The sequence below is a fragment of the Microcebus murinus genome, chromosome 18 (genome assembly GCF_040939455.1).
Source record: "Microcebus murinus isolate Inina chromosome 18, M.murinus_Inina_mat1.0, whole genome shotgun sequence".
NCBI lineage: Eukaryota > Metazoa > Chordata > Mammalia > Primates > Cheirogaleidae > Microcebus > Microcebus murinus.
The window spans coordinates 49745732-49771045 of NC_134121.1; the positions used below are offsets into that span (position 1 = coordinate 49745732).

The 25314-nt window shown below is 38.7% G+C and overlaps 1 protein-coding gene and 1 non-coding gene across 13 annotated transcripts in view; one reads left to right on the forward strand and one right to left on the reverse strand.

Annotated features, from left to right (window-relative positions):
• The window catches only part of BPTF (bromodomain PHD finger transcription factor), a 137636-nt gene that overhangs the window by 80628 nt on the left and 31694 nt on the right, over positions 1-25314 (reverse strand). For 9 of the 12 annotated variants that reach the window (XM_012747362.3, XM_012747370.3, XM_012747368.3 and 6 more), the window contains exons 2-5: positions 23683-24505; positions 11394-11617; positions 5540-5740; positions 4809-4997 (exon numbers count right to left, since the gene is read on the reverse strand). In XM_012747362.3, coding sequence (XP_012602816.2) covers positions 4809-4997; positions 5540-5740; positions 11394-11617; positions 23683-24505 — 1437 coding nt within the window. The remainder of the gene's footprint in view (positions 1-4808; positions 4998-5539; positions 5741-11393; positions 11618-23682; positions 24506-25314) is intronic. The other 3 variants (XM_012747366.3, XM_075994689.1, XM_012747364.3) reach the window with 1 other exon arrangement.
• On the forward strand, positions 14608-14709 carry LOC142862286 (U6 spliceosomal RNA). The gene has a single exon (XR_012913354.1). It is a non-coding gene; the product is annotated as a U6 spliceosomal RNA (small nuclear RNA).

Below are 25314 nucleotides of genomic sequence, written 5' to 3' on the forward strand. Positions count from 1 at the left end.
TTGAAGATACCAAGTACTGGCAAGGATGTGGAGAAGCCAGAACTAAAATACATTGTTGGTGAAGTGTAAACTTGTACAACCCCTTTAGAAAACTACTCAGAAGTACCTATCAAAGATCAGCATTCACAAACTCAATGACCCAGAAAATCCACAACTAGGTTTATACCTCTAGAAATACATATATATGTACACAAAAAGCATGTAAAAGAATATTCATGGTAGCATTATTTGTAATGGTCCCAAACTGGAAACCATTCAAATGACCATTAACATAGAACAAGGATAAATTAATTATGATACAGCTACATAATGGAATGTCATACTGCAATAAAAAAAGAATAAACTGCTGCTACAAGCAACAACTGGATGGCATTCAATTATATATTCTTAAAGTAAAAAAAAAAAAAAATCAGGCAAATAGTACATACTGTATGATTCCACTTACTTTTCTAAAAAGGCAAAACCACAAGCTAGGCCGGGCGCGGTGGCTCACGCCTGTAATCCTAGCACTCTGGGAGGCCGAGGCGGGCGGATTGCTCAAGGTTAGGAGTTCAAAACCAGCCTGAGCAAGAGCAAGACCCCCGTCTCTACTATAAATAGAAAGAAATTAATTGGCCAACTAATATATATATAGAAAAAATTAGCCGGGCATGGTGGCGCATGCCTGTAGTCCCAGCTACTCGGGAGGCTGAGGCAGCAGGATTGCTTGAGCCCAGGAGTCTGAGGTTGCTGTGAGCTAGGCTGACGCCATGGCACTCACTCTAGCCTGGGCAACAAAGTGAGACACTGTCTCAAAAAAAAAAAAAAAAAAAAAAAAACCACAAGCTATTCACTTATTATCTGTGCACTTTACTGTACATGAAATTTCAATGAAAAGATTCACCAAAAAACACTGATGCATCCAAAAAACTTTCTAATCTGACAGTATGTTTTATTGATAAGTTTTAATCATTAAAGTAGGTATCTAAATACATTCTCAAAGTTTAGAAAAGAAAACCAAATGAGACGTCTCCTGTTGTGGCTATTGTTTTTAATCTGTCTAGAATAAGTCTCCTGCCCCAAATCTTCTAACACATCTCATCCACTGACCACAGGATGGTAAGCAGTGCTAAGGGAGATTGGTCCAGGGATTCTCACAAAGTACCTAACACACAATGCCAGGCACATTGTAGGCAGTTAATAAATAATTGGTGGAAAAAATAAGTGCATAGAGAGCAAAAGAAACATAAGGAAGCAGAGAATCTTTTCTGAGAGTCACAAATCTATTGTCAGGTCTGTCTACTGCCCACGAAAATGTAAAGTTGTCAAGAGCACAGACTTGATGTATTTTGGTCACTGATGTATCCCCACTATAGTCTTGAGTCAGGGACCTACTGAAATGTTTATCTACTTTATAAATGTACCAAATTCCTCTTTAAAATCTAGTGAGATATATTTAATACAAGTCTTTTAAAATGTTTTTCATATTTTGGGAATTAGTATGAGAGTATCAGGCTTCTGGGTGTTTTGTTTTCTAAGTCTAGTCATGAAGAAAACGATGAGTTATTTATGGTCGGGTTTTGAATTTATTGTAGGGACAAGATCTTCAGGTTTATAACAATAGCATCCTGCTAATGACACCAAACCCACTCTGATGCCAGCTACTGACAACTGCCATTTGCTCCCATTCTAGTTTCCTTAAAATTTCTTGCATAGGTTCTCATATAAATACATTTTTCATGACTTAAACAAGAAAATACTACTTTAACTGCGAAGTTTAAACATGATCTCATTTATGAGAATTGTGTTAATTAAAAACTACTGAATCAGTAAAGGTATAATTCAATTCACTCACTATTATTCCTCCTTTGCTAGGCTTCCTCATTCTTCAAAAGAGTTGATTATATATAGCAGTAATAATAATACCCAACATTTATCAAGCAGTTAATATTTGTCAGGCACAATCCATTTAGAATTCTTTAAAAATGTAAGTCAGATACTAAGATAATATCTTCTCCTTAACCATTCTAATAACAAAAGGGCATGTATCTCAGAGAAATGAATAAACTGGCAATAAATAGCTTACAAAGCAAATGATCTGATAAAATCTAAGCATAGTTGTTACTCGAATGAGTTTGGTTTAAAAACAAAACAACTAAACCATATGTAAACCCACTAGTAAGACTGAGGTTTACATTAAGTATTGATCAATCTAAACAGACAAAGAACATTTTTTAAAGTATTTACTAAGAATGTAATCATGATTCCAATAAAAATGAAATTTTTTCCACATTATTTTGGGGGTAATAATCTACTTTCAAACTTTTAACCCTGAATATGTGAAAGTCAGAATAATGTTGTTGTTTTTTTTCTTTTTTTTGAGACAGAGTCTCACTCTGTTGCCTGGGCTACAGTGCCGTGGTGTCAGCCTATCTCACAGCAACCTCAAACTCCTGGGCTCAGGCGATCCTTCTGCCTCAGCCTCCCAAGTAGCTGAGACTACAGGCATGCACCACCATGCCCGGCTACTTTTTTCTATATATTTTTAGTTGTCCAGCTAATTTCTTTCTATTTATAGTAGTAGAGATGGGGTCATGCTCTTGGTCAGGCTGGTTTCGAACTCCTGACCTTGAGCGATCCTCCCGCCTCGGCCTCTCAGAGTGCTAGGATTACAGGAGTGAGCCACCGCACCCGGCCCATTTTTTAAACTGGATAAGACCTAGAGATCTAACTATAAAGTTACAAAATCAAATTATAGATCTCTGAGTTTCTCTAGTCCATTCAATAAAGGACTCCTGGCCAGGTGTGGTGGCTCACGCCTGTAATCCTAGCACTCTGGGAGGCCGAGGTGGGCAGATTGCTCGAGGTCAGGAGTTCAAAACCAGCCTGAGCAAGAGCAAGACCCCGTCTCTACTATAAATAGAAAGAAATTAATTGGCCAACTAATATATATAGAAAAAATTAGCCGGGCATGGTGGTGCATGACTATAGTCCCAGATACTAGGGAGGCTGAGGCAGAAGGATTGCCTGAGCCCAGGAGTTTGAGGTTGCTGTGAGCTAGGCTGACGCCATGGCACTCACTCTAGATAGGGCAACAAATCGAGACTCTGTCTCAAAAAAATAAAAAATAAAAATAAAGGACTCCTACTGAAATCATCTCTGATAGGCATTTATTGAATACTTCTAGTGAAAAGGGAATTTATTACTTCTATTCTTTAAACAGCTCAAATTTTAAGAAAGTTGTTAATATTTAATCAAAATATTCTTCACTATAATTTCTATTTGTATGACTTAACATCCTACATTTCAAAAAACAAGTCTCATACCCCCTCCCCTAACAGCCCCTCAAGTATTTGAGGATAATTGCATTATTTCCACCCTAGCCCTCAATGCCAAGCCTATTCTTTTTTAGGCTAAAAAAAAAAAACTGTTTGTTTATTCATTTCACCAGATGACACAGTTTCCAGATTTTCTCCATCCCAATAACCAGTGTCTCATCAGTATAAAATATGTAGACTGTCTGCTATGATTTTTCTGAAGCTTACAACACTTACATCCCTACACGTGGCCTCATGTTATACTGGTGTTTTCAGCAATACAGTTCAACTGGCAGTAGTCCCCACAAGAACAATGGTAGCTTGTCAAGATCCTTCACATTACAAAACAGGTACACTGAAGTCTTGAAAAATCAAATTACATCAACTTAATGGCAGAAAAGGACCTACAATGCAAGTCTTCCAAATACTAGTGCTGTCTTCTTCCTAACACATCAGAATCACATCTTAGTATAAAACAGCAATGAAACTACTGAAAATTTGAAAATAGGTGACATTCTTACATACACAGAATCTTTAAGGGCCAGATGTGGTGGCTCACATCTGTAATCCCAGCACTTTGGAAGGTGGAAGGGTTGCCTGGGCAACACAGTGAGATCCTGTCTCTACAAAAATGTAAAGCTTAGCCAGGCATGGTGGCACATGCCTGTAGTCCCAGCTACTCGGGAGGCTGAGACAGGAGGATTGCTTGAGCCCAGGAGTTTGAGGTTGCCAAACTATGATGACGCCACTGCAATCTAGCCTGGACAACAGAGCGAGATAAAAAAATATCTTTAAGGATTTCCATCAAGGTATTAACTATGATTCTTGGTTTTTGGTGCAACTGCCAATATTCACTGTCTTATTTTATTCATCCAAATTTTTCAAAAAAACAGACATAGCTCCTACAATAAAATCTTTTACATTTTTTAAAAGCAAAAAGAAAGGCATAAGGACATTCTTGGCGTGACATAACTTACTTTGAATATAATTTTAACCTTAAAAAGCTTAAAATATGAATTACTGGTTAGCTTATATTTTTATGTCAAAATACACCTTGCACAAATGTTTTGTGATAATGATTTTATATCATAACACTCATGGTTTGAAATGTAAAAACTACATGAGCACATGCAAACATAACATTAATTTGTTAGTATATACAGAACTGGAAGGGTCAAATCATTCAACATTGAGCCATTAGTATGTAAGTAAAACCAATGTATTAATATCTGCCACTATGGTCTGGTGATAAAATATACAAATAAATCTATTAAACAAAAATGGCTAAATGAAGTTTAAGCAGCATGAAAATTATGATGAGTTTCAAGCACTAACTGCAAGGACATTTATCAAACTCCAAGTGTTAGGCGACAATTTAGCAATCAGGGATGGCACTATAAGCAAACAGCATGAATGAAGACATACTTTAAAGTTTTAGGTGACATTCGGCTGTTACTACAAAATGGAAGGGTTCCCCCCATTACAGAGGCATTGGTACACTGCCCTCTGTACCTGGCACATCCTGGGGGAGCTCAGATGCCACCGTCTTCTCTGCCATGTTGCTGCTATCATGGGTTTCTGAGAGACACCCCACGGGGCTCCTCCCTTCAGAGGGACTAGTCTCTTCTGAAGCAGCATTTGCTGTGTTGTCGCCAAGATTTGCTGACACAGAGTTACCTTTATCCCCAACTTCTGTTGGCTCTACAGTAAAATGCACAACAAAACTTTAAAGATATTCTTTAAAATTGCTTTAGGTCAAATGGCCACATTCAGTTAGCTACTAAAAATGATCAATCATCAAAAAACCTGCTTCTGTGTTTGATGGCCATCTTAAAGCAATTAGTTTCTGGGATATTTCTGCAATAGGTTACCCAAAGAGTATTTAAGACTATTTAATATATTGAGAATGTTTAAGTAATTAGCATAAAAGTGCAACATATTTTATCACACACAGAAGTATATATTCTGGTATAAAATAGTAATTTTCACCAACAAATCTCACAGGGAAATGGCAACTTACTAGAAATATAAAAAGAGATATAACATTATAGCAAATCCACTAATACATAAAACTCATTACAATTCTTATACATGTTACGAGGGGGGAGAGTATCCGAACCTCTTTAGAAATGTAAAGTTAAGTAGTTTGCAATAAAAATTTTCATTTTAATTTGCAAGTAAAATTAAAGGTTTCATAAATAACACTGATGAAATATTTCTTTTTAACTAAATAATTTTTTTACCCTCAGATTTTCCTTGCTCAGGATCATCGTCTGGTGTTTTGTCGTCATTGTCTTTTTCAAGGGACTGGTCTTCAAACTCCTCTCCGCTTTTCTCGGCATCTTTAGAGTCATTATTCTCATTCTTTTCTTTTTCTATTTCTTCTGGGCTTTTAACAGTATCAATGTCTCCCTTTTTGACTCTTATGGATTCCAAAATTTCTTCTATAATAAAAACAAAAAATTTCATATCTTTATACAACCAAATATAGAAGTACTACAAATGCCACTTACAAGTTTCAATATAAATTGTTAGAGAGAAAAGCTAAATATTTTTAAAGCTAAATATTTTAAAAATCAAATATTTTAAATATTTAGAACTATTAAATAAGAATGAAGATTATTAACAAAATATTGTTTAGAGAACTCAACCAACTGGGGATACCTTCAATTCTAGAAAACACATGCTAAATATAGATTCTACTTTTTTTGAAAAGGGTTTGTAAAATTAGTCTATCTTTTGAAATTGACATTGATATAGTTTACTGTCACGACCTTTACCATATGACAGAAACTGCAAGCTGACACCTCAGTCTAGGCATCACGGTGCCGTGATTAAAACCTAGAGTGCAGATCTGATTTGAATTAGCTGTGTGACCCTGGGCAAGCTACCTAACTTCTCTAGGACTCCATTTCCTCAACTGCAAAATGAGAAAACAGAGGCCTGTGTGGAAAAAACTTTTCTCCCTGAAACCCCACAACTACCATGGAAAGTCAGTAAGTCCCTAAGGGTGCTGACCCTCTTTCAACTTGGACAGAGTGATATTATGGCATGGTTCAGACCACAGGTACAGAAAGGACCAGAGAGCACAGAACACAAAGTGTATCTGTATGAACTCATGGATATTAATTATATTCTTTGGGTTATAATCCAATACTGTCATTTTAAATTTTGCCGTACAAATTGTTTCAGCTTTGGCCTTTGGGGACTTTTTCAGATGTGTCCTTTTGACACACCTATTCATCCATACATTCACTCAGCACTTCTTTCCATTCCAGTATTACAAGATGCTCCAGGCTCACCTTGTATTGTCCTCTCCTCAGGCCTGCCTCAAATTTGCCATCTCTCCAAGAAGCCTTGGGGATTGGTTTTGTTTTGTTTGGGAGAATAATGTTTAGAAGCCACAATCTGAGTGCTAGGTGTGTTTACTACTACTGGGGTGTTGCTGCGTCTAGGCTCCCTCAGCCAAAAGGACTAACCCATAAATACACACACCTATATTATTTCTATATCTACCTCTGTGTGTGGGTATGTATTATATTTGTGTGTCTGTGTTATGTACATGTGTGTCTGTGTGAGTTCATTTTAGCATTATTCCTTTGCTTATTTGTAACTTCTTTCTCTGAAAGTGAGAAACCTCACCCTCAATATCTACACTATATCTAGTTATTTGTTCAATCCTAGTACACATGGTAAAGTGGTTTCAGAATTGCTAACCTATACCCCAGTAAGAAGTAAATTTACCAACTAGAGTACAATGTTTATGAATAAGAAGAAACATTCTTAATACCATGCAAAGCAGTGGTATTGTTTTTTGGATTTCCTTGTTTACATTTCCTTTGTTTAAAAGTTCTCTTCCTTTATTTTGGTAAGTATTTCTTAAATTATAGGTATCTAGCCTGTTGCCCAGGATTAGAAAAACCTTGTGAAGTCATCACCCCAAAACACTGACCTTTATGGTAAAGTGATTATGTCTGCACTGGATGGAGTTTGTACTCTCTCTCTTACCTTTCCTATTCCTAATTCTTCTAAGAATTCAGAGCCAATGATTATATGAACATCTGTCTTAAGACAGCTACACAACCACAATTTCAAACTAAGGAACTGCAGCTGGCACGTTTTCTGTCTTCTTCATCATCCAAGTCATCCCAGAATCCCTTTGTACACTATTTCCTTGCATCCTTTTACTTATCTATACATACTGTCTTTGCGTTCTGATTTACCGTGGCTTCATTTATTCCTGCTCAGTACACTAAACTTATCAATGAGAGTATCTTAATCACTGTTTTTAAAATAACTTTATTTTGGGAAAAGAAAACCTAGTTACCAATTACCTATTTTTCTTAGAGGCACATTATTTTTCAACTTTCAAACATAGCTACATCGCAATGTTCAATTGTCAGCTTTTCTTAAACAAACCACTGCACATCTTCCCTACCTTCCTAGTGCCATTTAATGAGAATAAAACAAAAACAATTTTAAAATAGCCTTCTAAGTTTAGACCATTTAAATTAGATGAAAAGCACAGGAAGGAAGACCACAGTTCTCTGATTTTCTATAAAGGTTCTAATCTCAAATATTCTATCTTATTACCCACTCTATCAAGTATATACATACATTTATCAATCTGTATGTGTTGGTTTTAGGTTAAAAACATATGGCAACTATAGCCACAAGAAAAACAGACCAAAAAAGTTGAGAGGAGAGAAATACATCAAAGGGTAAAAGAAAAACTAATGAATTTAGGTTGTATCTGATCTACAGTAAATGTGCATATTCTATAAACATATATATTCTATACTTTGCATGACTATTTCAAAACCAAACAGAAAGAATTAACCTACTAGGTTTTAGAAATTATCTCTACTTAGAAAAATACATTCCAAAACTAAACTTCCTTCAAATAAGCACTATAAAACACAATTATGGTCCAGGCGCAGTGGCTCACGCCTGTAATCCTAGCACCCTAGGAGGCTGAGGCGGGCGGATTGTGCGAGGTCAGGAGTTTGAAACCAGCCTGAGGGAGACCCTGTCTCTACTAAAAATAGAAAGAAATTAATTGACCAACTAAAAATATATATGCAAAAAAAAATTAGCCAGGCATAGTGGCGCATGCCTGTAATCCCAGCTACTCGGGAGGCTGAGGCAGTAGGATTGCTTGAGCCCAGGAGATTGAGATTGCTGTGAGCTAGGCTGATGCCATGGCACTCACTCTAGCCTGGGCAACAAAGTGAGACTCTGTCTAAAAGAAAAAAAAAAAAAAAACTATGAATACATATGAGAATAAAACACATATGATAAAGCAAATCTAGTAAATTCTGTAAAGTTACAGACATATAGTAAATTGTAAAATCCAGACAATAAATATTGGGTGGTTATCACATAATTCTTTCAACCTTTCTGTATAATAGATTTTCATAAAATATTGGGGGGGGGGAATTCAACTACCAAAAATAGAATTAAACTCTCCCTAAGTGGGCATACATGTATATGAAAACCAGAGGGCTATGAATTTGAAAGGATTTATGTTATCTGAGAGTTTAATATCAAGTCAAAGTCATTACAACAGGCTATGATTCTCAAATTCCTGTTATTAGGCTGCATTTTATTCTTGGCTATTATCAGAACCCCAGTAGTTTCTGTTGTTTTTATCTCATAAGATCCCAAGGTAAAGAACACAATTAAATATTATTTGGGGTATTAATCTGGATTGGTTGGTCCTAAACTATCATAGCCAAGATTCTGGTTACCAGAGTAAATAACGGTAGCAGTGGTGGATTGATGTTTTCATGGGGAATTCTATCTAAATGTTCAATTCATTGCCAATACACTCCTTACAAAGTTGTTGAGAGGATTAAAGACTTATAATACACCTAGTTGAGCACCTGACCCACAGTGGGAACTCAGAAATGTTAGTTTTCTCTTCTCTTTTCTATCAATTCTCAATTTTTGTGAATCCTTCTCCTCTAGTATCAGGTTGGAGCTGAACCTCAACCAAAAAAGAAGGGGCAAAAAAGAAAGAAAAAATTTATATCATTTTTGGGTCCAGATTTCACCATTAAACCCACGGTGCAGTTCACCTCATTTAAATGGACTCCATGTAGTATTAGAGGGTAACTCAGGTTGCAAGACAATCTAATGGCACACAAGTTTGGCCACCTAACTTTCTAAGAACATATTGTGGCCTTAATCTCAAAGCTCTCTCAGTTGTTCTTGATTACTGCAATAGATTTAACAAACTTTTAAAACTACGTTACATGCTGAATTACACTGAAATTAGCCGGACAACTAAAAATATATAGAAAAGATTAGCTGGGCATGGTGGCGCATGACTGTAGTCCCAGCTACGTGGGAGGCTGAGGCAGGAAGATTGCTTGAACCCAGGAGTCTGAGGTTGCTGGGAGCTAGGCTGATGCCATGGCACTCTAGCCCAGGCAACAGAGTGAGACTCTGTCTCGAAAAAAAAATATTTAAAAATAAATAAATAAATAAAATAAAAAGCAAAGAGTTGAGCAACAAAATAAGTATAAACTATAAAATAAATATCTATCAGTATAGACTGATAGAAATAAATGACTGAAGGGGGTGGGGAGGCATAGGCAATATATGTAACCTTAACACTTGTACCCCCATAATACGCTAAAATAAAAATAAATTTAAAAAAAAGAAAGAAATGACTGAAAAAAATAAATGGAGAATAGACAAATCTCCTGTGCAGAAAAATTCCAAAATAATTTATGAGGATACTGCCCCTTCAAGGAGGTACAGCATAACTCCCCACTCCTTAAGTGTGGGCTGTGTATAGTGACTTGCTTATAAAAAGCACAGTTTTGAGGGGGGGGGGGGATAACTTTACAGTGGAGAAACCTGAAAACACTACCTCAACCAGGTGATCAACATCAACATCATCAGTGATAAGTCATGGTGATAGCACATACCCTTAATATGATGATGAGAATTGCACCTCCCCTCTGTGGTCTTCCTCCCAAAAATCCATAAACCCAGACTAACCATGAGAAGAACACGAGAAAAACCCATAACAAGGGCATTCTATAAAATACCTCATTAGTACTCCTCAAAACTGTCAAGGTCGTCAAAAACAACAGAAGTCTGAGAAACTGACAGCCTAGAGGAAGACACAATGACTAAATATCATAGATTCTGGATGGGACCCTAAGATAGAAAAAGGACATTAGGTAAACACTAAAGATATCTGAATAGAGCATGGACTAGAGCCCAGGCAACAGAGTGAGACTCTGTCTCAAAAAAATAAAGAAAGAAAATTAAAGCAAAATATACATACAGTCACACACTATAAAACAACATTTTTTTTTTGAAGACAGAGTTGTGCTCTGTTCCCAGGGCTAGAATGCCATGGTGTCAGCCTAGCTCACAGCAACCTCAAACTCCTGGGCTCAAGCAATCCTCCTGCCTCAGCCTCCCGAGAAGCTGGGACTACAGGCACGCCCGGCTAATTTTTTAGTTGTCCAGCTAATTTCTTTCTATTTTTTAGTAGAGCCAGGGTCTCACTCTTGCTCAGGCTGGTCTCAAACTCCTGATCTTGAGCAATCCTCCCACCTCGGCTTCCCAGAGAGCTAGGATTACAGGCGTGAGCCACCGCCCAGCCAACATTTCTAGTCAACAACAGACCACATCCACAATGGTGGTCCTATGATATGATAATACAAAATACAGTCATTTTTTTCTTTCCTTTTTTGTTAGCTCTGTTTTAAGCATTCAATGTAATATTTTTACTGTACTTTTTATGTTTAGATACACAAATACTTGTCATTGTGTTACAACTGCCTGTAAGATTCAGTAGAGTAACACACTATACAGGTTCGTAGACTAGTTTGTACCACATATCCTAGGCGTGTAGCTAGGCTATACCATCTAGGTTTGTGTAATTACACACTCTATGATGTTCATACAATGATGAAATCACTTAACGACGCATTTTTCAGAGTGTATCACTGTCATTAAGCAATGTATGACTATACTTGGAAATGTTAATATATTTTCAAATTTTGTAGTGATTTCATGCCAAGAGGTTAGCTCAAATTTAACAAAAATAAAATCAGAAAATGTCCCTCTCACCATTAGCTGCCGCCAGAAAGGATTTGTTACTGCCTCGAGCCTTATTGGTCAGGTCTTCAGTTATGTCCATGTGCCGGTGGATTTCTTCACGCATTTCTTCTAGAGTTTTGCAAAGTTCTGCTTCCCAATAATCTTTGTCTAGACAATCAATCAATTCTGCAAGCTGGACCTTTGTGCTGTAGTACCAAATTTTCTTTTCATTTTCATTTTCTGTATCTTCTTCTCTGTTTAAAAAAGGTAAAAAAGACTTTATATGCTAAACATAATGCCACTTATTTGACAATTTCATCTACCCAGTGAAAAACTAAAATAAGTAACACAAAGTTTACGCACTAAAGCTCAACATATGTGCTCACAAGCAATTCCCTCCCTGCATGTGCAGTCTTGATTTATTCCTATTTTATTTGAGCCACCTCTAATTATTTTGATTTCCTAGCTCACAGAAGCTTAGGATAAAATATTAGTAACTTGGGAGTAGTAGCAGAAAGAGAAGTATTAGTATAGCACCAAAAAAGGACATCTATAAAACAGGACACACAGAAAAATGACCTCAAAATTCAGAGCCATGTTAACAGTGCTTGGTGGAGGACAGTATCAGTTACATCTCAATCAACTTTAAGATCATCAGTGTAATAATGAGTAGAATTTTAATCCCTGAGCCCACCAGAAATATTTAAATTATATTCAGTACATGGCAGGTAGAGAGTAGGTTCATCACATTATAATATAGTTTAGAAATATTTCCATCAAAATGGTGCAAATCCTTTGCTAAGTTCTGGTCTTGAAGGGATCACCTCAACTGAGCAATAATTTCTTTCTTTCTTTCTTTTCTTGAGACAGAATCTCGTTCTGTTGCCTGGGCTAGAGTGCTGTGGTGTCAGTCTAGCTCACAGCCCTGAGCTCAATCGATCCTCCTGCCTCGGCCTCCCAGAGTGCTAGGATTACAGGGGTGAGCCACCGCGCCTGGCGTGAGCAATAATTTCTTATCCCTCCTTTTTATCTCATGGACAATTAAAGCTCAAACTGGAGTAAAAAAGAGGTGCTTCCTTTCCTGCCTAAAACTCTCCTAAAATTCCATTCACTTTTAATGGAGTTGAAGACTACAACAGATACGGTCACTAACTTTAGAAAACATGGTAAATTAATGTCTAGGACAAGATTTAGGCACAAGTAATGGTATTTCTCCTCCCACTCAAAAGGAATTCAGGAGTATGCGTAAGGTACACCACGTCCATAAGTGTGATTTTCCTGGGTTTCCTTTTTTTGGTTTTGTTTTGAGACAGAGTCCCACTCTGTTGCCCTGGCTAGAGTGCCATGGCATCAGCCTAGCTCATAGTAACTTCCTCCTGGGCTCAAGCAATCCTCCTACCTTGGCCTCCCAGAGTGCTAGGGTTACAGGCATGAGCCACCATGCCCAGCCTGAGTTTCCAGTTTAATCAATGGCAAACTGATAAAACTGAAAGAACTGGGCTTTAGGAAAGATCTGGCTCTAAACGGGCTCTGTTGCTTATAAGATATGTAGGCATAGACAAGAAACACTCTCTGAGTCTCTGGGACATCATATTTACCTCACTTGTAAAATGGGGATATAGTAGTACCTGCCTCAGGGCCACCGGAAAACTTAAGTGTATTATGATAAAACCATCTATCATAGTGCCTGGGTACATCATTCATGATAAATATTAAATATTATTACTAAAGTAGTAAATAAAAAAAATTTAGCAGAAATCCAAAAATTCTGAAAAAAAAGGAATATATAAAATCATAGATAAAAAGGATACAGGTTGAATATCACTAATCTGAAATCCAAAGTGCTCCAAAATCTGAAATTTTTGAGCACCAACATGATGCTTAAAGGAAATGCTCATTAGAGTATTTCAGATTTTTGGATTAGGGATGCTCAACTGTTGCGTAAAGCACAAATATTTCAAAATACTAAAAAAGTTGAAATCTGAAACCCTCTGGTGCCTAGCATTTCAGATGAGGGCTACTCAACCTACACAATATTCACATTAACTTAAAATTTTTCTTCTTAAAGCTGTAGAAAGATAAATTCATTATAAGCATAAAGTAGCAAACAGTGAACAATATGCTTTCAAACAAATTTTTCTTCTTAAAGCTGTAGAAGGATAAATTCATTATAAGCATAAAGTAGCAAACAGTGAACAATATGCTTTCAAAGTTGTTTTTTAAATACTTATGCACTTGGGCTTATTTACATGACTTATATAATCAAAATTATTTGCCTTATTGTAAAAGTGACAACAACAGTTTGCTTTGCTGTATCAATATACATTGACTTGCATGTATATTTGGTTTGGGAGTTACAATTTGGTTTCCACAGAAGCTCTGTTCCTACAAGGCCTACCGTGTATGCTGCCTTAGGCTTACCCAAACAGGCCTGGCTTTCCTAATGATACTAATTAGCACAGGTTCTCAAGGTGCTCACAGGGTGGCAGGGAGAGGACAGGTTCAGAAAAAAAAGGTTTGCCAAAAATATAATTAAGAGCCAACATATATATGTCTACATTTTACAGCTTCTTTGGTTTTTACCCAGGCTAGACAAATAGAAAGTTAATGACTAACAGTGTTTCAAGTTTCATTTCTAAACAAGTCCACAGAAATTAAGAGCAAAGAATACTAGTGTAATGGACTGAATGGTGTTCTCCAAAATTCATGTCCACCTGAAACCTCAGAATATGACCTTATTTGGAAACAGGGTCTTAGTTAAAGATCTTGAGATGCAATCATCCTGGACATGAGGTGAGCCCCTCAAATCCAATGACTGCTATCCTTTTTTTTTTTTTTTGAGACAGGGTTTCACGTTGTCACCCTAGCTGGAGTGCAACAGCAGGATCATAACTCACAGCAGCCTCAAACTCCTAGGCTCAAGAGATCTCCTGCCTCTGCCTCCCAAGCATCTGGGACTAACAGGCATGTGCCACCACAACCAGCTAATTTTCCGTATTCTTTTTGTGGAGACAAGGGTCTCATTATGTTGCCCAGGCTGGTCTTGAACTCCTGGCCTCAAGCAATCCTCCCACCTTGGCCTCCCAAAGTGCTGGGATTACAGGCATGAGATGCCACACCTGGCCCCAATGAATGGTATCCGTGTAAGAGGAGAGGACACAAAGTGACACATAGGAAAGAAGGTAGTGTGAAAATGGAGGCAGAGACTGGTGCAATGCGTCTAACAAGCCAGGAAACAACATGCTTGCTTCAGTAGCACATATACTAGAATTGAAACGATACAGATGAGATTAGCATAGCCCCTTCAGAAAAGGAAAAGGAAAAAGGGGAAAGGGAAAAGAGATTAGGGGATAGAGAAAAGGGGAAAGGAAAGAAAGGAAGACAGACAGATCAAGGACTGCCAAAAGCTAGGAGAAAAGCATGGAACAGATTCTTTCTGGGAGCCTTTAGAAAAAAATCAAGCCTGCTGATTAGTGATTTCAGATTTCTGGCCTTCAGGATTGTAAGACAGTAAGTTTCTATTATTTTAAGACACTCGGTTTGTGGTATTTTGTTATGGTAGTACTAGGAAACTCCTAACTTTTGGTACCAGGAAGTGGGGTGCTACTGTAACACATACCTAAAAATGGGGAAGTAGCTTTGGAACTAAATAATGGGAGGAGGCTGGGAGAATCCTCAGGCACTTCACAGAAAAAGGCTAGACTGCCTCAAAGACATATGTGGGCACATTTGAATTATGCTGCCAATAACCGAAGAAAGACTTGGAGCACTAGAAGCTGGAAAAGGCAAGAAAGGATTCTTTCCCAGAGCCTGCAGAGGGAGCATGGCCCTGGTGATATCTTGAGTTTGGACTTCTAGCCTCCAGAACTGTTAGAAAATAAATTTCAGGGTTGGGCGCAGTGGCTCATGCCTGTAATCCTAGCACTCTGGGAGGCCGAGGTGGATGGATCGCTTAAGGTCAGGAGTTCGAAACCAGCCTGAGCAAGAGTGAGACCCCGTCTCTACTAAAAATAGAAGGAAATTAATTGGCCAACTAAAAATATATAGAAAAATTAGTCAGGCATGGTGGCGCATGCCAGCTACTCGGGAGGCTGAGGCAGTAGGATTGCTTGAGCCTGGGAGTTTGAGGTCATTGTGAGCTAGGCTGATGCCACGGCACTCTAGCCTGGGTAACAGAGTGAGACTCTGTCTCAAAAAAATTTTTTTTTAATAAATTGCTGCTGTTTTAAGCCACCCAGTTTTGTGGTGCTTTGTTACGACAACCCTGGGAAACTAATACAACTAGCAATTCAGCAAAGACAGCAGCGAGATCAACAGCCCCAAGTAGTGGTTTGGAGCATACATTCTGGAGCCAGAATGTCTGGGTTTGAATTCTGATTTTGCCACAACTAGTTGACACTAGCTGTGTGACCTTAGATAAATTACTTACTCTCTCTATGTCTCAACTTCTCCATCTGAAAAATGGGTGACAGTACTTATAGCAAGATGCTATTAGGAATTGAAATATGTGAAGTGTTTAGAATAATGCCAGCAGCACAGTTGCCATTATTGTCCTGACCTTATGAAGAATGTGATGTCTACCTTAAAACAAATAATTATAAGTGGATGGGTATATTAAAAAGTGAAAGCATTTCAGGATGCACAAGGGAGAAGGATTCAGGGAAAGAAAGCCCTAGGAAATGGAATAAATAGGCTGAGACTTAAAGAATGAGTTAGCCAAGAGATTTTTAGTTGTTTTACTTTGCTTATTTAGTTTCGGGGGGTGGGAAGCAAAAGAATTAAAAATACAAAGTCAGGGACCTAAGCTAAAGAGTTTGAACTTTCTGTTAAGAGCAAATAGATGTATTTAAAAGGTTTTTCAACTTGCGGAGAAAAGAAACTTGATTAAAACTGCTGTTTTAAAAATGTGGCTATGGAATAGAGAACAGAATTGGAGGTTGGGGTAGGAAGATTCCATATAGACAAGTTTGAAGGCTACTCAACTAGGCTAATCGAGATGATATTGGTTTGCATTATGGTACGGAAAGTAAGAATAGAGAGAAATTGATTCAATTTTTAAGAGATATTTAAAAGGTATAACCAACCATAAAGGGCAAAAGTTTATTCCCTGGTTTCTAGTTTGAGCAGCTGATGGGATAGTGATCCCATCTACTAAGATGAGAAGACTGGATGAAGAGTAATGAGGGGAAATAATGAGTTCAGTTTTAGACACGTTATATTTGAGGCACCAGCTATGTGGATATATCCGGGAGGCTGCTGGATATACACAGAACTGGATATGGACAGAAGGAATTGAGACATAGGTCAGAAGGCAACTAAAGCCAGTAAATTAATAGGTGGCTTATAGCTACCATGGGGGGGGGGGGGTAGGGATAGAAAGCTGTATAGGTTAAAAAATATAATTTCATTAATCTGGACAATGAAAAAATACAGAGTTTTAAAATGCTGTGTCTGGCCAGGTACATTAATCCGGCATTTGAGGAGGCTGAGATGGGGGGGACCACTTCAAGCCAGGATGTCAAGACCACCCTGGGCAACAAAGTGAAACCCTGTCTCTATAAAAAAAAAAAAAAATTTTTTTTTTTTTTGAGACAGAGTTCCACTCTGTTGCCCTGGCTAGAAGTGCTATGGCATCAGCCTAGCTCACAGCAACCTCAAACTCCTGGGCTCAAGCAATCCTACTGCCTCAGCCTCCCGAGTAGCTAGGACTACAGGCATGCGCCACCATGCCTGCCACCATGCCTGGCCTACAAATAATTTTTTTTAAATCAGCCAGGTGTGGTGGTGCGTGACTGTAGTCCCAACTACTCAGGAGGCTAAAGCAGGAAGATTACTCGAGCCCAGGAGTTCAAGGCTACAGTAAACCATCCACACTCTAGCCTGGATGACAGAATGAGGTCTGGTCTCACTTTAAGAAAAAAATAAGGCCAGGTGCGGTGACTTGCGCCTGTAATCCTAGCTCTCTGGGAGGCCGAGGCGAACGATTTGAGTCCAGGAGTTCGAAACTAACCTGAGCAAGAGCGAGACCCCGTCTCTACTATAAATAGGAAGAAATTAATTGGCCAACTAATATATATAGAAAAAATTAGCCGGGCATGGTGGCACATGCCTGTAGTCCCAACTACTTGGGAGGCTGAGGCAGCAGGATCGCTTGAGCCCAAGAGTTTGAGGTTGCTGTGAGCTAAGCTGACGCCACGGCACTCACTCTAGCCTGGGCAACAAAGCGAGAATCTGTCTCAAAAAAAAAAAAAAATAAATAAATTTGAAAAATGCCACGTTCGAGGTAATTTTATTCAGAATGGAGAGTGATGAAAAAGGTGCTAATGTAATCTGGCAATTTCTATTTTACTAAAAGCCCCAACTTCACAGCAAAGGACTGACAGGATGAAAGCAATATTTAAGAAAGACTGACCCACTTACATACTGCATTAAAACTGACCTCTAAATTGTTTACTGAATATCTATCTTGGCTTGTTGGGTAGACTATAAATTCATGTGTAAGAACCTTTCTTTTATTACATGCTTCACTAACCTACACAAATAATATATTTTCAAGCACTTATTAAACAAAAGCAATAACAGAAAGAGTTCATTCCTACAAACTGCTAACATTATAATTAAAAAACTGACACTGACACAGACCTTGTTTCGGGCAGGCCTTCCCCCTACCTTCCGGCAAGAGGGCCACTGAGACTCATCATTTTAAGTTTCTTCTTCCAGGGAAAGCATATACTCAACCTTCACACACTGTAAACTGCCTGAAGATTTTACATGGCTTTAAAACTTTCACCAGGAATTCACACATAATCTACCACAAGGGGACACAAACTGAAATTGTTTTAAATCTCATTTTCATATAAGATGTAAAATCTTTCAAATTTACTAGAATTGACACAGAACACTTAATTATCACTGTTTAAAGTTTCCCATTTGATTTTATACAGAAAATACTCAAAATATCACAGAATGAAAAAAATATATCCTATTTGCCTGAAATCATCATTAAATTCTCTGTACTTTATTATGCATCAATAAGACAATTTGAGGGACTACAACTACAGCTTTTAAAGCAAATACATTTAAATAAATAGTTTTATTGCCAAACATAACTTAAAGAATTTTACTGTTCAAATTAGAAAAGTAGAATATTTTATTTCATCAATAATGTATCAAAAATTCATGGTCAGTCATGTTGGCTCACGCCTATAATCCTAGCAACTTGAAAGGCCATGGCAGGAAGATCACTTGAGGCCAAGAGTCTAAGACCAGCCTGGGTCTGGGTGTGGTGGTGCTAACCTGGAGTCCCAGCTACTAGGTAGGCTGAGGTGGGAGGATAGCTTGAGCCCGAGAGTTAGAGGCTACAGCGAGCTATGATGACATCACTGCACTCTAGCCCAGGGGACACAGTGAGACCCTGTCTCCAAAAAATTTCACCCACAGATACTTAAAAAGTCCTTTGAGTCATGTGATTTCAAAGGTTTGCATTTAGTTAACTACAAAGTAATATATATATACTTTGCTCCCTTGGAGTGTTGTTTTACATACTAATACATCAGGAAGTAGAACTTTTCTGAAATGCCACTTAATTTAGTTTTTATTTTCTAAAAATGCCCTTATTTCAAATTTTAAAAGATCTCAGAAATATCCAGTGCAGATATAACAAAAGCCATTACAGTATCTTTCTCCCCAAATTATAAGCATTGGTTTTTAACAGCTAAAATAATGCAAGTTACAGAGTTCTCAACATGATGGTTTGAAAGCTACACTGCAGTATAAAATTAGGTATGGAAAATAGGCTGGGCACGGTGGCTCACGCCTGTAATCCTAGCACTCTGGGAGTCCAAGGCAGGCAGATCACTCAAGGTCAGGAGTTCAAAACCAGCCTGAGCAAGAGAGAGACCCCCGTCTCTATTAAAAATAGAAACAAATTAATTGGCCAACTAAAAATATATAGAAAAAATTAGCCAGGCATGGTGGGCGCATGCCTGTAGTACCAGCTATTCGGGAGGCTGAGGCAAGAGGATCACTTGAGCCCAGGAGTTTGAGGTTGCTGTGAGCTATGCTGACACCTCAGCACTCTAGCCAGGACAACAGAGTGAGACTCTGTGGGAAAGGGAAAGGGAAAAAGGGAAAGGGAAAAAGGGAAAGGGAGGAAGGGAGGAAGGGAGGAAGGGAGGAAGGGAGGAAGGGAGGAAGGAAGGAAGGGAGGAAGGAAGGAAATATTCTTATAAAACAGGTTCTGAGGCCAGGCACAGTGGCTCACGCCTTAACCCTAGCACTCTGGGACGCCAAGGCAGGCAGATCGTTTGAGTTCAGGAGTTCGAGATCAGCCTGAGCAAGAGCAAGACCCCGTCTCTACTAAAATTAGAAAGAAACTAGCTGGACAACTAAAAATATATAGAAAAAATTAGCCGGGCATGGTAGCACATGCCTCCAGCTACTCAGGAGGCTAAGGCAGGAGGATCACTTGAGCTCAGGAGTTTGAGGTTGCTGTGAGCTAGGCTGACCCCATGGCACTCTAGTTCAGGCTACAGAGTAAGACTCTGTCTCAAATAAATAAATAAAAATAAAAATAAAACAGGTTCTGAAAAAAATTCCAGGTTCCACATCCTAACTGCCATAGTGTCTTGGACAAGTCCAAGGTCAAGTTAACCTCTCTGAGCTTTAGTCTCTTCATCTATAAAATGCAGACAAAAATAGTGCCTTCATTACTAGATTGTTGGGGAGATTATGAAAAAAGATACATAAAATGCTTAGGACACTGTGAGGCACACATTAAGAGCTCCATAAATGTTGTTTTTGTCTATTATTACTAAACCATCATCTAATAGTTCTATAGTTCTACTTACAAGACTCTAAAATTAAGGCCGAGACCACTGATTACTGTGTAATAAACCTTAAAGATGTCAAGGCTTTTCTACACCTGGACAAAGCTCCTTTGGTCTCTATCTGGCCAAAAAGGACAGCACAGAGAAAGAGGCAGTGAGAAGGAAGATCCAAAAAGGGTGAGGAAAGGCAGGAATGGGAGAACTGGAGCATGGACTCAATTTCACTTACTTCCTCATTTGTTCCCAGCAATCCTGATGACTATGAGCTCCTTTCAGGATGGTATCTGAGACTGAGTGACATGGTCTGTTAACTGCTGAATGTCTATAGAAAGTACAAGCGCCAGGCTCCCTAGGCAGTGTGACTGAATTTTCACTTACAATGACAATACAGCATTAATCTCAACCCAAAATGTGATTACAATTACCTCACCATTTATAATGACCTTGCTGACAAAGGTTTCCATGCTACCACCTCAATAGCAAAATGTCAAGAAAATGGCACAATGAACACCATGACCAGATATTTGGGAGAATAAGTGAGTAAGAAAAAAAATTATACATATTTTAAAAAAATAATTAATCCAAATAAAAGACACAAAATATTCATTTAAAACTTTATATACTGTTTCTCACAGCCGTTTTTGGATTAAGGTGACATCTAATTTTGCTCCCTACTGAAATCCTCTTAAAAATACACTAAAGAGGCCGGGAGCGGTGGCTCACGCCTGTAATCCTAGCACTCTGGGAAGCCAAGGTGGGCGGATTGCTCGAGGTCAGGAGTTCGAAACCAGCCTGAGCAAGAGCGAGACCCCGTCTTTACTATAAATAGAAAGAAATTAATTAGCCAACTAATATATATAGAAAAAATTAGCCGGGCATGGTGGTACATGCCTGTAGTCCCAGCTACTCGGGAGGCTGAGGCAGGAGGATTGCTTGAGCCCAGGAGTTTGAGGTTGCTGTGAGCGAGGCTGATGCCATGGCACTCACTCTAACCTGGGCAACAAAGCGAGACTCTGTCTCAAAAAAAAAAATACACTAAAGAATATTTTTAAAGACAGAAACTCACAAGGATAGGGAAAATAGGATAGACAACAAAATAATTTTGAGACCAGGAAAGCAGATGAAAAAATGATTACTGCCTCAGCAGAGCCAGGAAAGCTCAATCCCAAACCCGAAGGTTTGAGATTGAGAACAAACTCAATTTGCATTTGCAGTCCTCAAAAGGCACTGAAAATGAGGAGGGGAGTATGTAAAAACAGAAAACTGGCTGAAAGCGATTTACAGAACAGATCCCTAGACCATCTCTCCCCTTCAACTCACTAAAAGTTTAGGAAATAAAACTGAGATTCTCTGGACTGGGAGGCATCAGGCTCAGTTGTGAACAAAGTACTGTGCAGAAAACTGAGGCTGTAAGTGACAACACACAGTAAATGCTGTATGTACGCTAACTGCAGCCTGCTTCCACCATTCAGCCACCAGAATACCACCAGCTGGACCTTCATGCTCCAAGTAGGATGCTGAAAAAGGCCTCTCTGGGCCATCTAAACCAGCACTAGAGGCAAGAGCTACATACAGGGACATCAGGGATTCTCCAATAAAAGACTATGAAAGTCACCCAACAGTGAAATTCAAAATTGATAAGGTCTACTAATTTGCTCAGAGCTTTCAATTACCAACTTAGTTCCATAATGTTAATTAGGAGCAGAAAATTAAAGACTAGTAGACACCTGAGAATGGAAGAGAGACACCAAAACAAATAACTGGAAGAAGCAACTTAGAAAAAACAGACTATGCACAGAGGGAAGGAAAAAAGACTATTATTAGTATCCTCAGAAAAGTAAAAGAAAATACTATGTCCATGAAACAAAAACAAGATTTCTTTTTAAAAACCGGAAGATTGTAAAAACAAAAGAGCTCTTAGAAAATAAAAATATGGTAGCAGAAAAGAAAAACTGATAGTAGGGCTGGACAAGCAAGATAAGGAAACCTCCTTAAAAAACTGAGCCACACACACACACACCCCCAAAGAGGAAAAAAGAGGAAAACTTGAGAGAAAAGATAAGAAAATCAGAAGACCAAAATAGGAAGTCCAACGTTCAATAAAATAATAGCTCAAGATAAATACAGCAGGGAAAAGGAGAGGAAGTTGTCAAGAGAAGTTTCATTACCAAAAAGCACAACTACCAGATTGAAAGTGCCCACCAAAACCCAACAGATAAAAACAGACCCACACAAGGGCGTATCACTGTAAAATTGCAGAATGTGGTAGACAGCAGAGTCTATAAGCTTCCAGGTAAGTCCAAACCAGTCACATACAAAGAATCAAGAAACAGAATGAAATAAAATTTCTTCACAGAACATTAAAAGTTTCTGCTTTCCCCTTCATGCCCTGCTCTGACATTTCATTTTATCTTACCAGATTTTCTGATTTGACCCAATTCTGAGAACTGGAAGAAGGCTCTGAGGACTTCAGAAACTGAAAATACAAAGTAGCCCACTCCCTCTGAACATATTTCTACAAGATGTCCAATACTCAGTCCAAATTACAACCCTGTCCGATGCCCTGACGAAGAGAAACACTGTTTTCCAGACTGCCTCATGACCTTGCCCACTGACATGCCTGAGAGAGATTCTCAAAACCTTTAGGAACCCTGAGGCCAGACTGTGGCCCTAAATCTGCTGGAATTATCTTCTTCCTGGGGGACTACACCCAATAATGGCAGAACTGACCTTTCCTTTGACAACTAGGTGTGTTCTTATGGCTCCATTTTATATACAGATATGACAAAACTAAAAAACAGAAGCAGGCCGGGAGTGGTGGTTCACACACGTAATCCTAGCACTCTGGGAGGCCAAGGCGAGAGAAGCGCTCAAGATCAGGAGTTCGAAACCAGCCTGAGCAAGAGCCAGATCCCATCTCTACTAAAATTAGAAAGAAATGAATTGTCCAACTAAAAATATATAGAGAAAAAATTAGCCGGGCATGGTGGCACGTGCCTGTAGTCCCAGCTATTCAGGAAGCTGAGGCAGTAGGATCACTTGAGCCCAGGAACTTGAGGTTGCTGTGAGCTAGGCTGACGCCACAGCATTCTAGCCCAGACAACAGAGTGAGACTCTGTCTCAAAAAAAAAAAAAACAGAAGCAAAAATATCCTAACAGCAAAGTTAGGGGTGGATTAGCTGAGACAGGATACAGGGGACCATAACCGAGGATGGGCCCACAGTAGCATTTCACCTAGTAATGGTCTATGATATTTCCTATCTTAGGCACTGAAAACAAAGGTGTGTATTCTGCTTCTTTCATACACTCTTCTTTATAATTTTAAAAAGTGTTTTAGTGGACATATTCCCTCAAGTTAGAAATTAAGTGTACCACTCATTATTAAATTACAAAGGTTTACACCACATCAGCAGCATGTATCCGCTGTACAGTCATGAAGGTAACTGGTTTAATTTTAAATTCATACAAAAATTAAGACTGGATTTACTTACATTATGAGTCTTCGGTTTAAGAACCAGTATTTCCTCCGACTTCTGTCATACCCAATAGGTTCATGTCGGATATATGGTTTATTTTTTTGGATTTCAGCAACACAGTCAGTCACACCAGGCACCTTGTGTGCTACACAGACTTCACACTGCCATTCGTCCTCTGGCACCTCCTCAAGAGGTGGCTTCACACATTCCAAATGATATACTGCTGAACACGTTTCACAACAAAGCAAATCCCCAAGTTTGTGACAAACCCTACAATGGTCGTCATACTGTATCACCCCTTCAGACATCAATTCCTCACGAGCAATATTTGTTGTAAGAAACTGATCCACTAAAAACTGCAGAACTTTGATCTTGTTCTCTACTGGTCCATATGGATAGTCCTCTGCTTCTTGGTAAGGAAGAACATGATGGTACTCCTTGTCACTCTCACAGTACACCCGCAGCACCTCTGGCCACGTCATCCCATCTATGAAGTACAGCGTAGAATTTACACTATCTTTCAAATCAGCAGGTCCAAAGGTAGTATTAGAAGTGTCTTCTTCACGCAGAACTGCTTTCAAAAGCACAACGTGCATCTCTGCCATGAGCGTGCACTGCTCTTGGCTCACCAGAGCTGCACAGAAGTCCTCAAAGCGAAAAGGGGACAATCTTAAAACAGTGCCAAAGTTCCGCAGTACCTCATAAATGGCAATGACATTCATTATATGCTCATTAGGCACCATTAAATCCTCAGAGGACTTGGGAAATTCAAGGGGTGGGATGTCTTTTTCTTCCAAGATTGGAGAACGAGGTCGATGTACTCTTGGTTTTCGCCTACCTGTAAATGAAGAAATAATATCATTACAAATCCATACAACATTTCTACAAACTAAGGGTTCTCTAGTTTTTCCTATTTGAACATATACCTCAAAAAACAGATAACACACTTCTTTAATAATTGTCAAGTTAAAATAATACCAAGAAGCCATGAGTTAGCTCCCATTTTTAAGTCTATAGAAAAATCTAAATTCAAAGATTTCCCATTAGATTCCAAACCAGAAATGAAAAAACTTAAATTATAATCATCTCTCAGTTACCCAGAGGGATTAACTGGTTTATAGATAACATGATTAAAAAATAACAGTGCATCTGTGAATGATCTGACAAGTGTATAAATGAGAAAAAATATCTACATATAAGATAATCAGCATGAGGTGAGGGGCAAGAGAGTTCACACTGTGCCAGCTGAAATACAGAAATGCCTCTAAACAACCAGACAGAAGTTGCCAGAGTAGACCCCTTTCCCTCTGCCGGAAGCACTTCCTCAGAGGAGTTCCACAGTGAAGCACAGACTCAGTGTGAAGACAGAAAGGAAAGAAATAGAAAGGAAGAAAGAGGAGTTTCAATACTGGGAGAAAAAAAAAAGTGCCTCACCTAGGAAAGGGACAACAGACTGTTTTTTTTTAACAGTTAAGCAACTTTTTTTTTTTTTTTTTGAGACAGTCTCACTCTGTTGCCCGCGCTAGAGTGAGTGCCATGGTGCCAGCCTAGCTCATAGCAACCTCAAACTCCTGGGCTCAAGCAATCCTTCTGCCTCAGCCTCCTGAGTAGCTGAGACTACAGGCATGTGCCAGCATGCACAGCTAA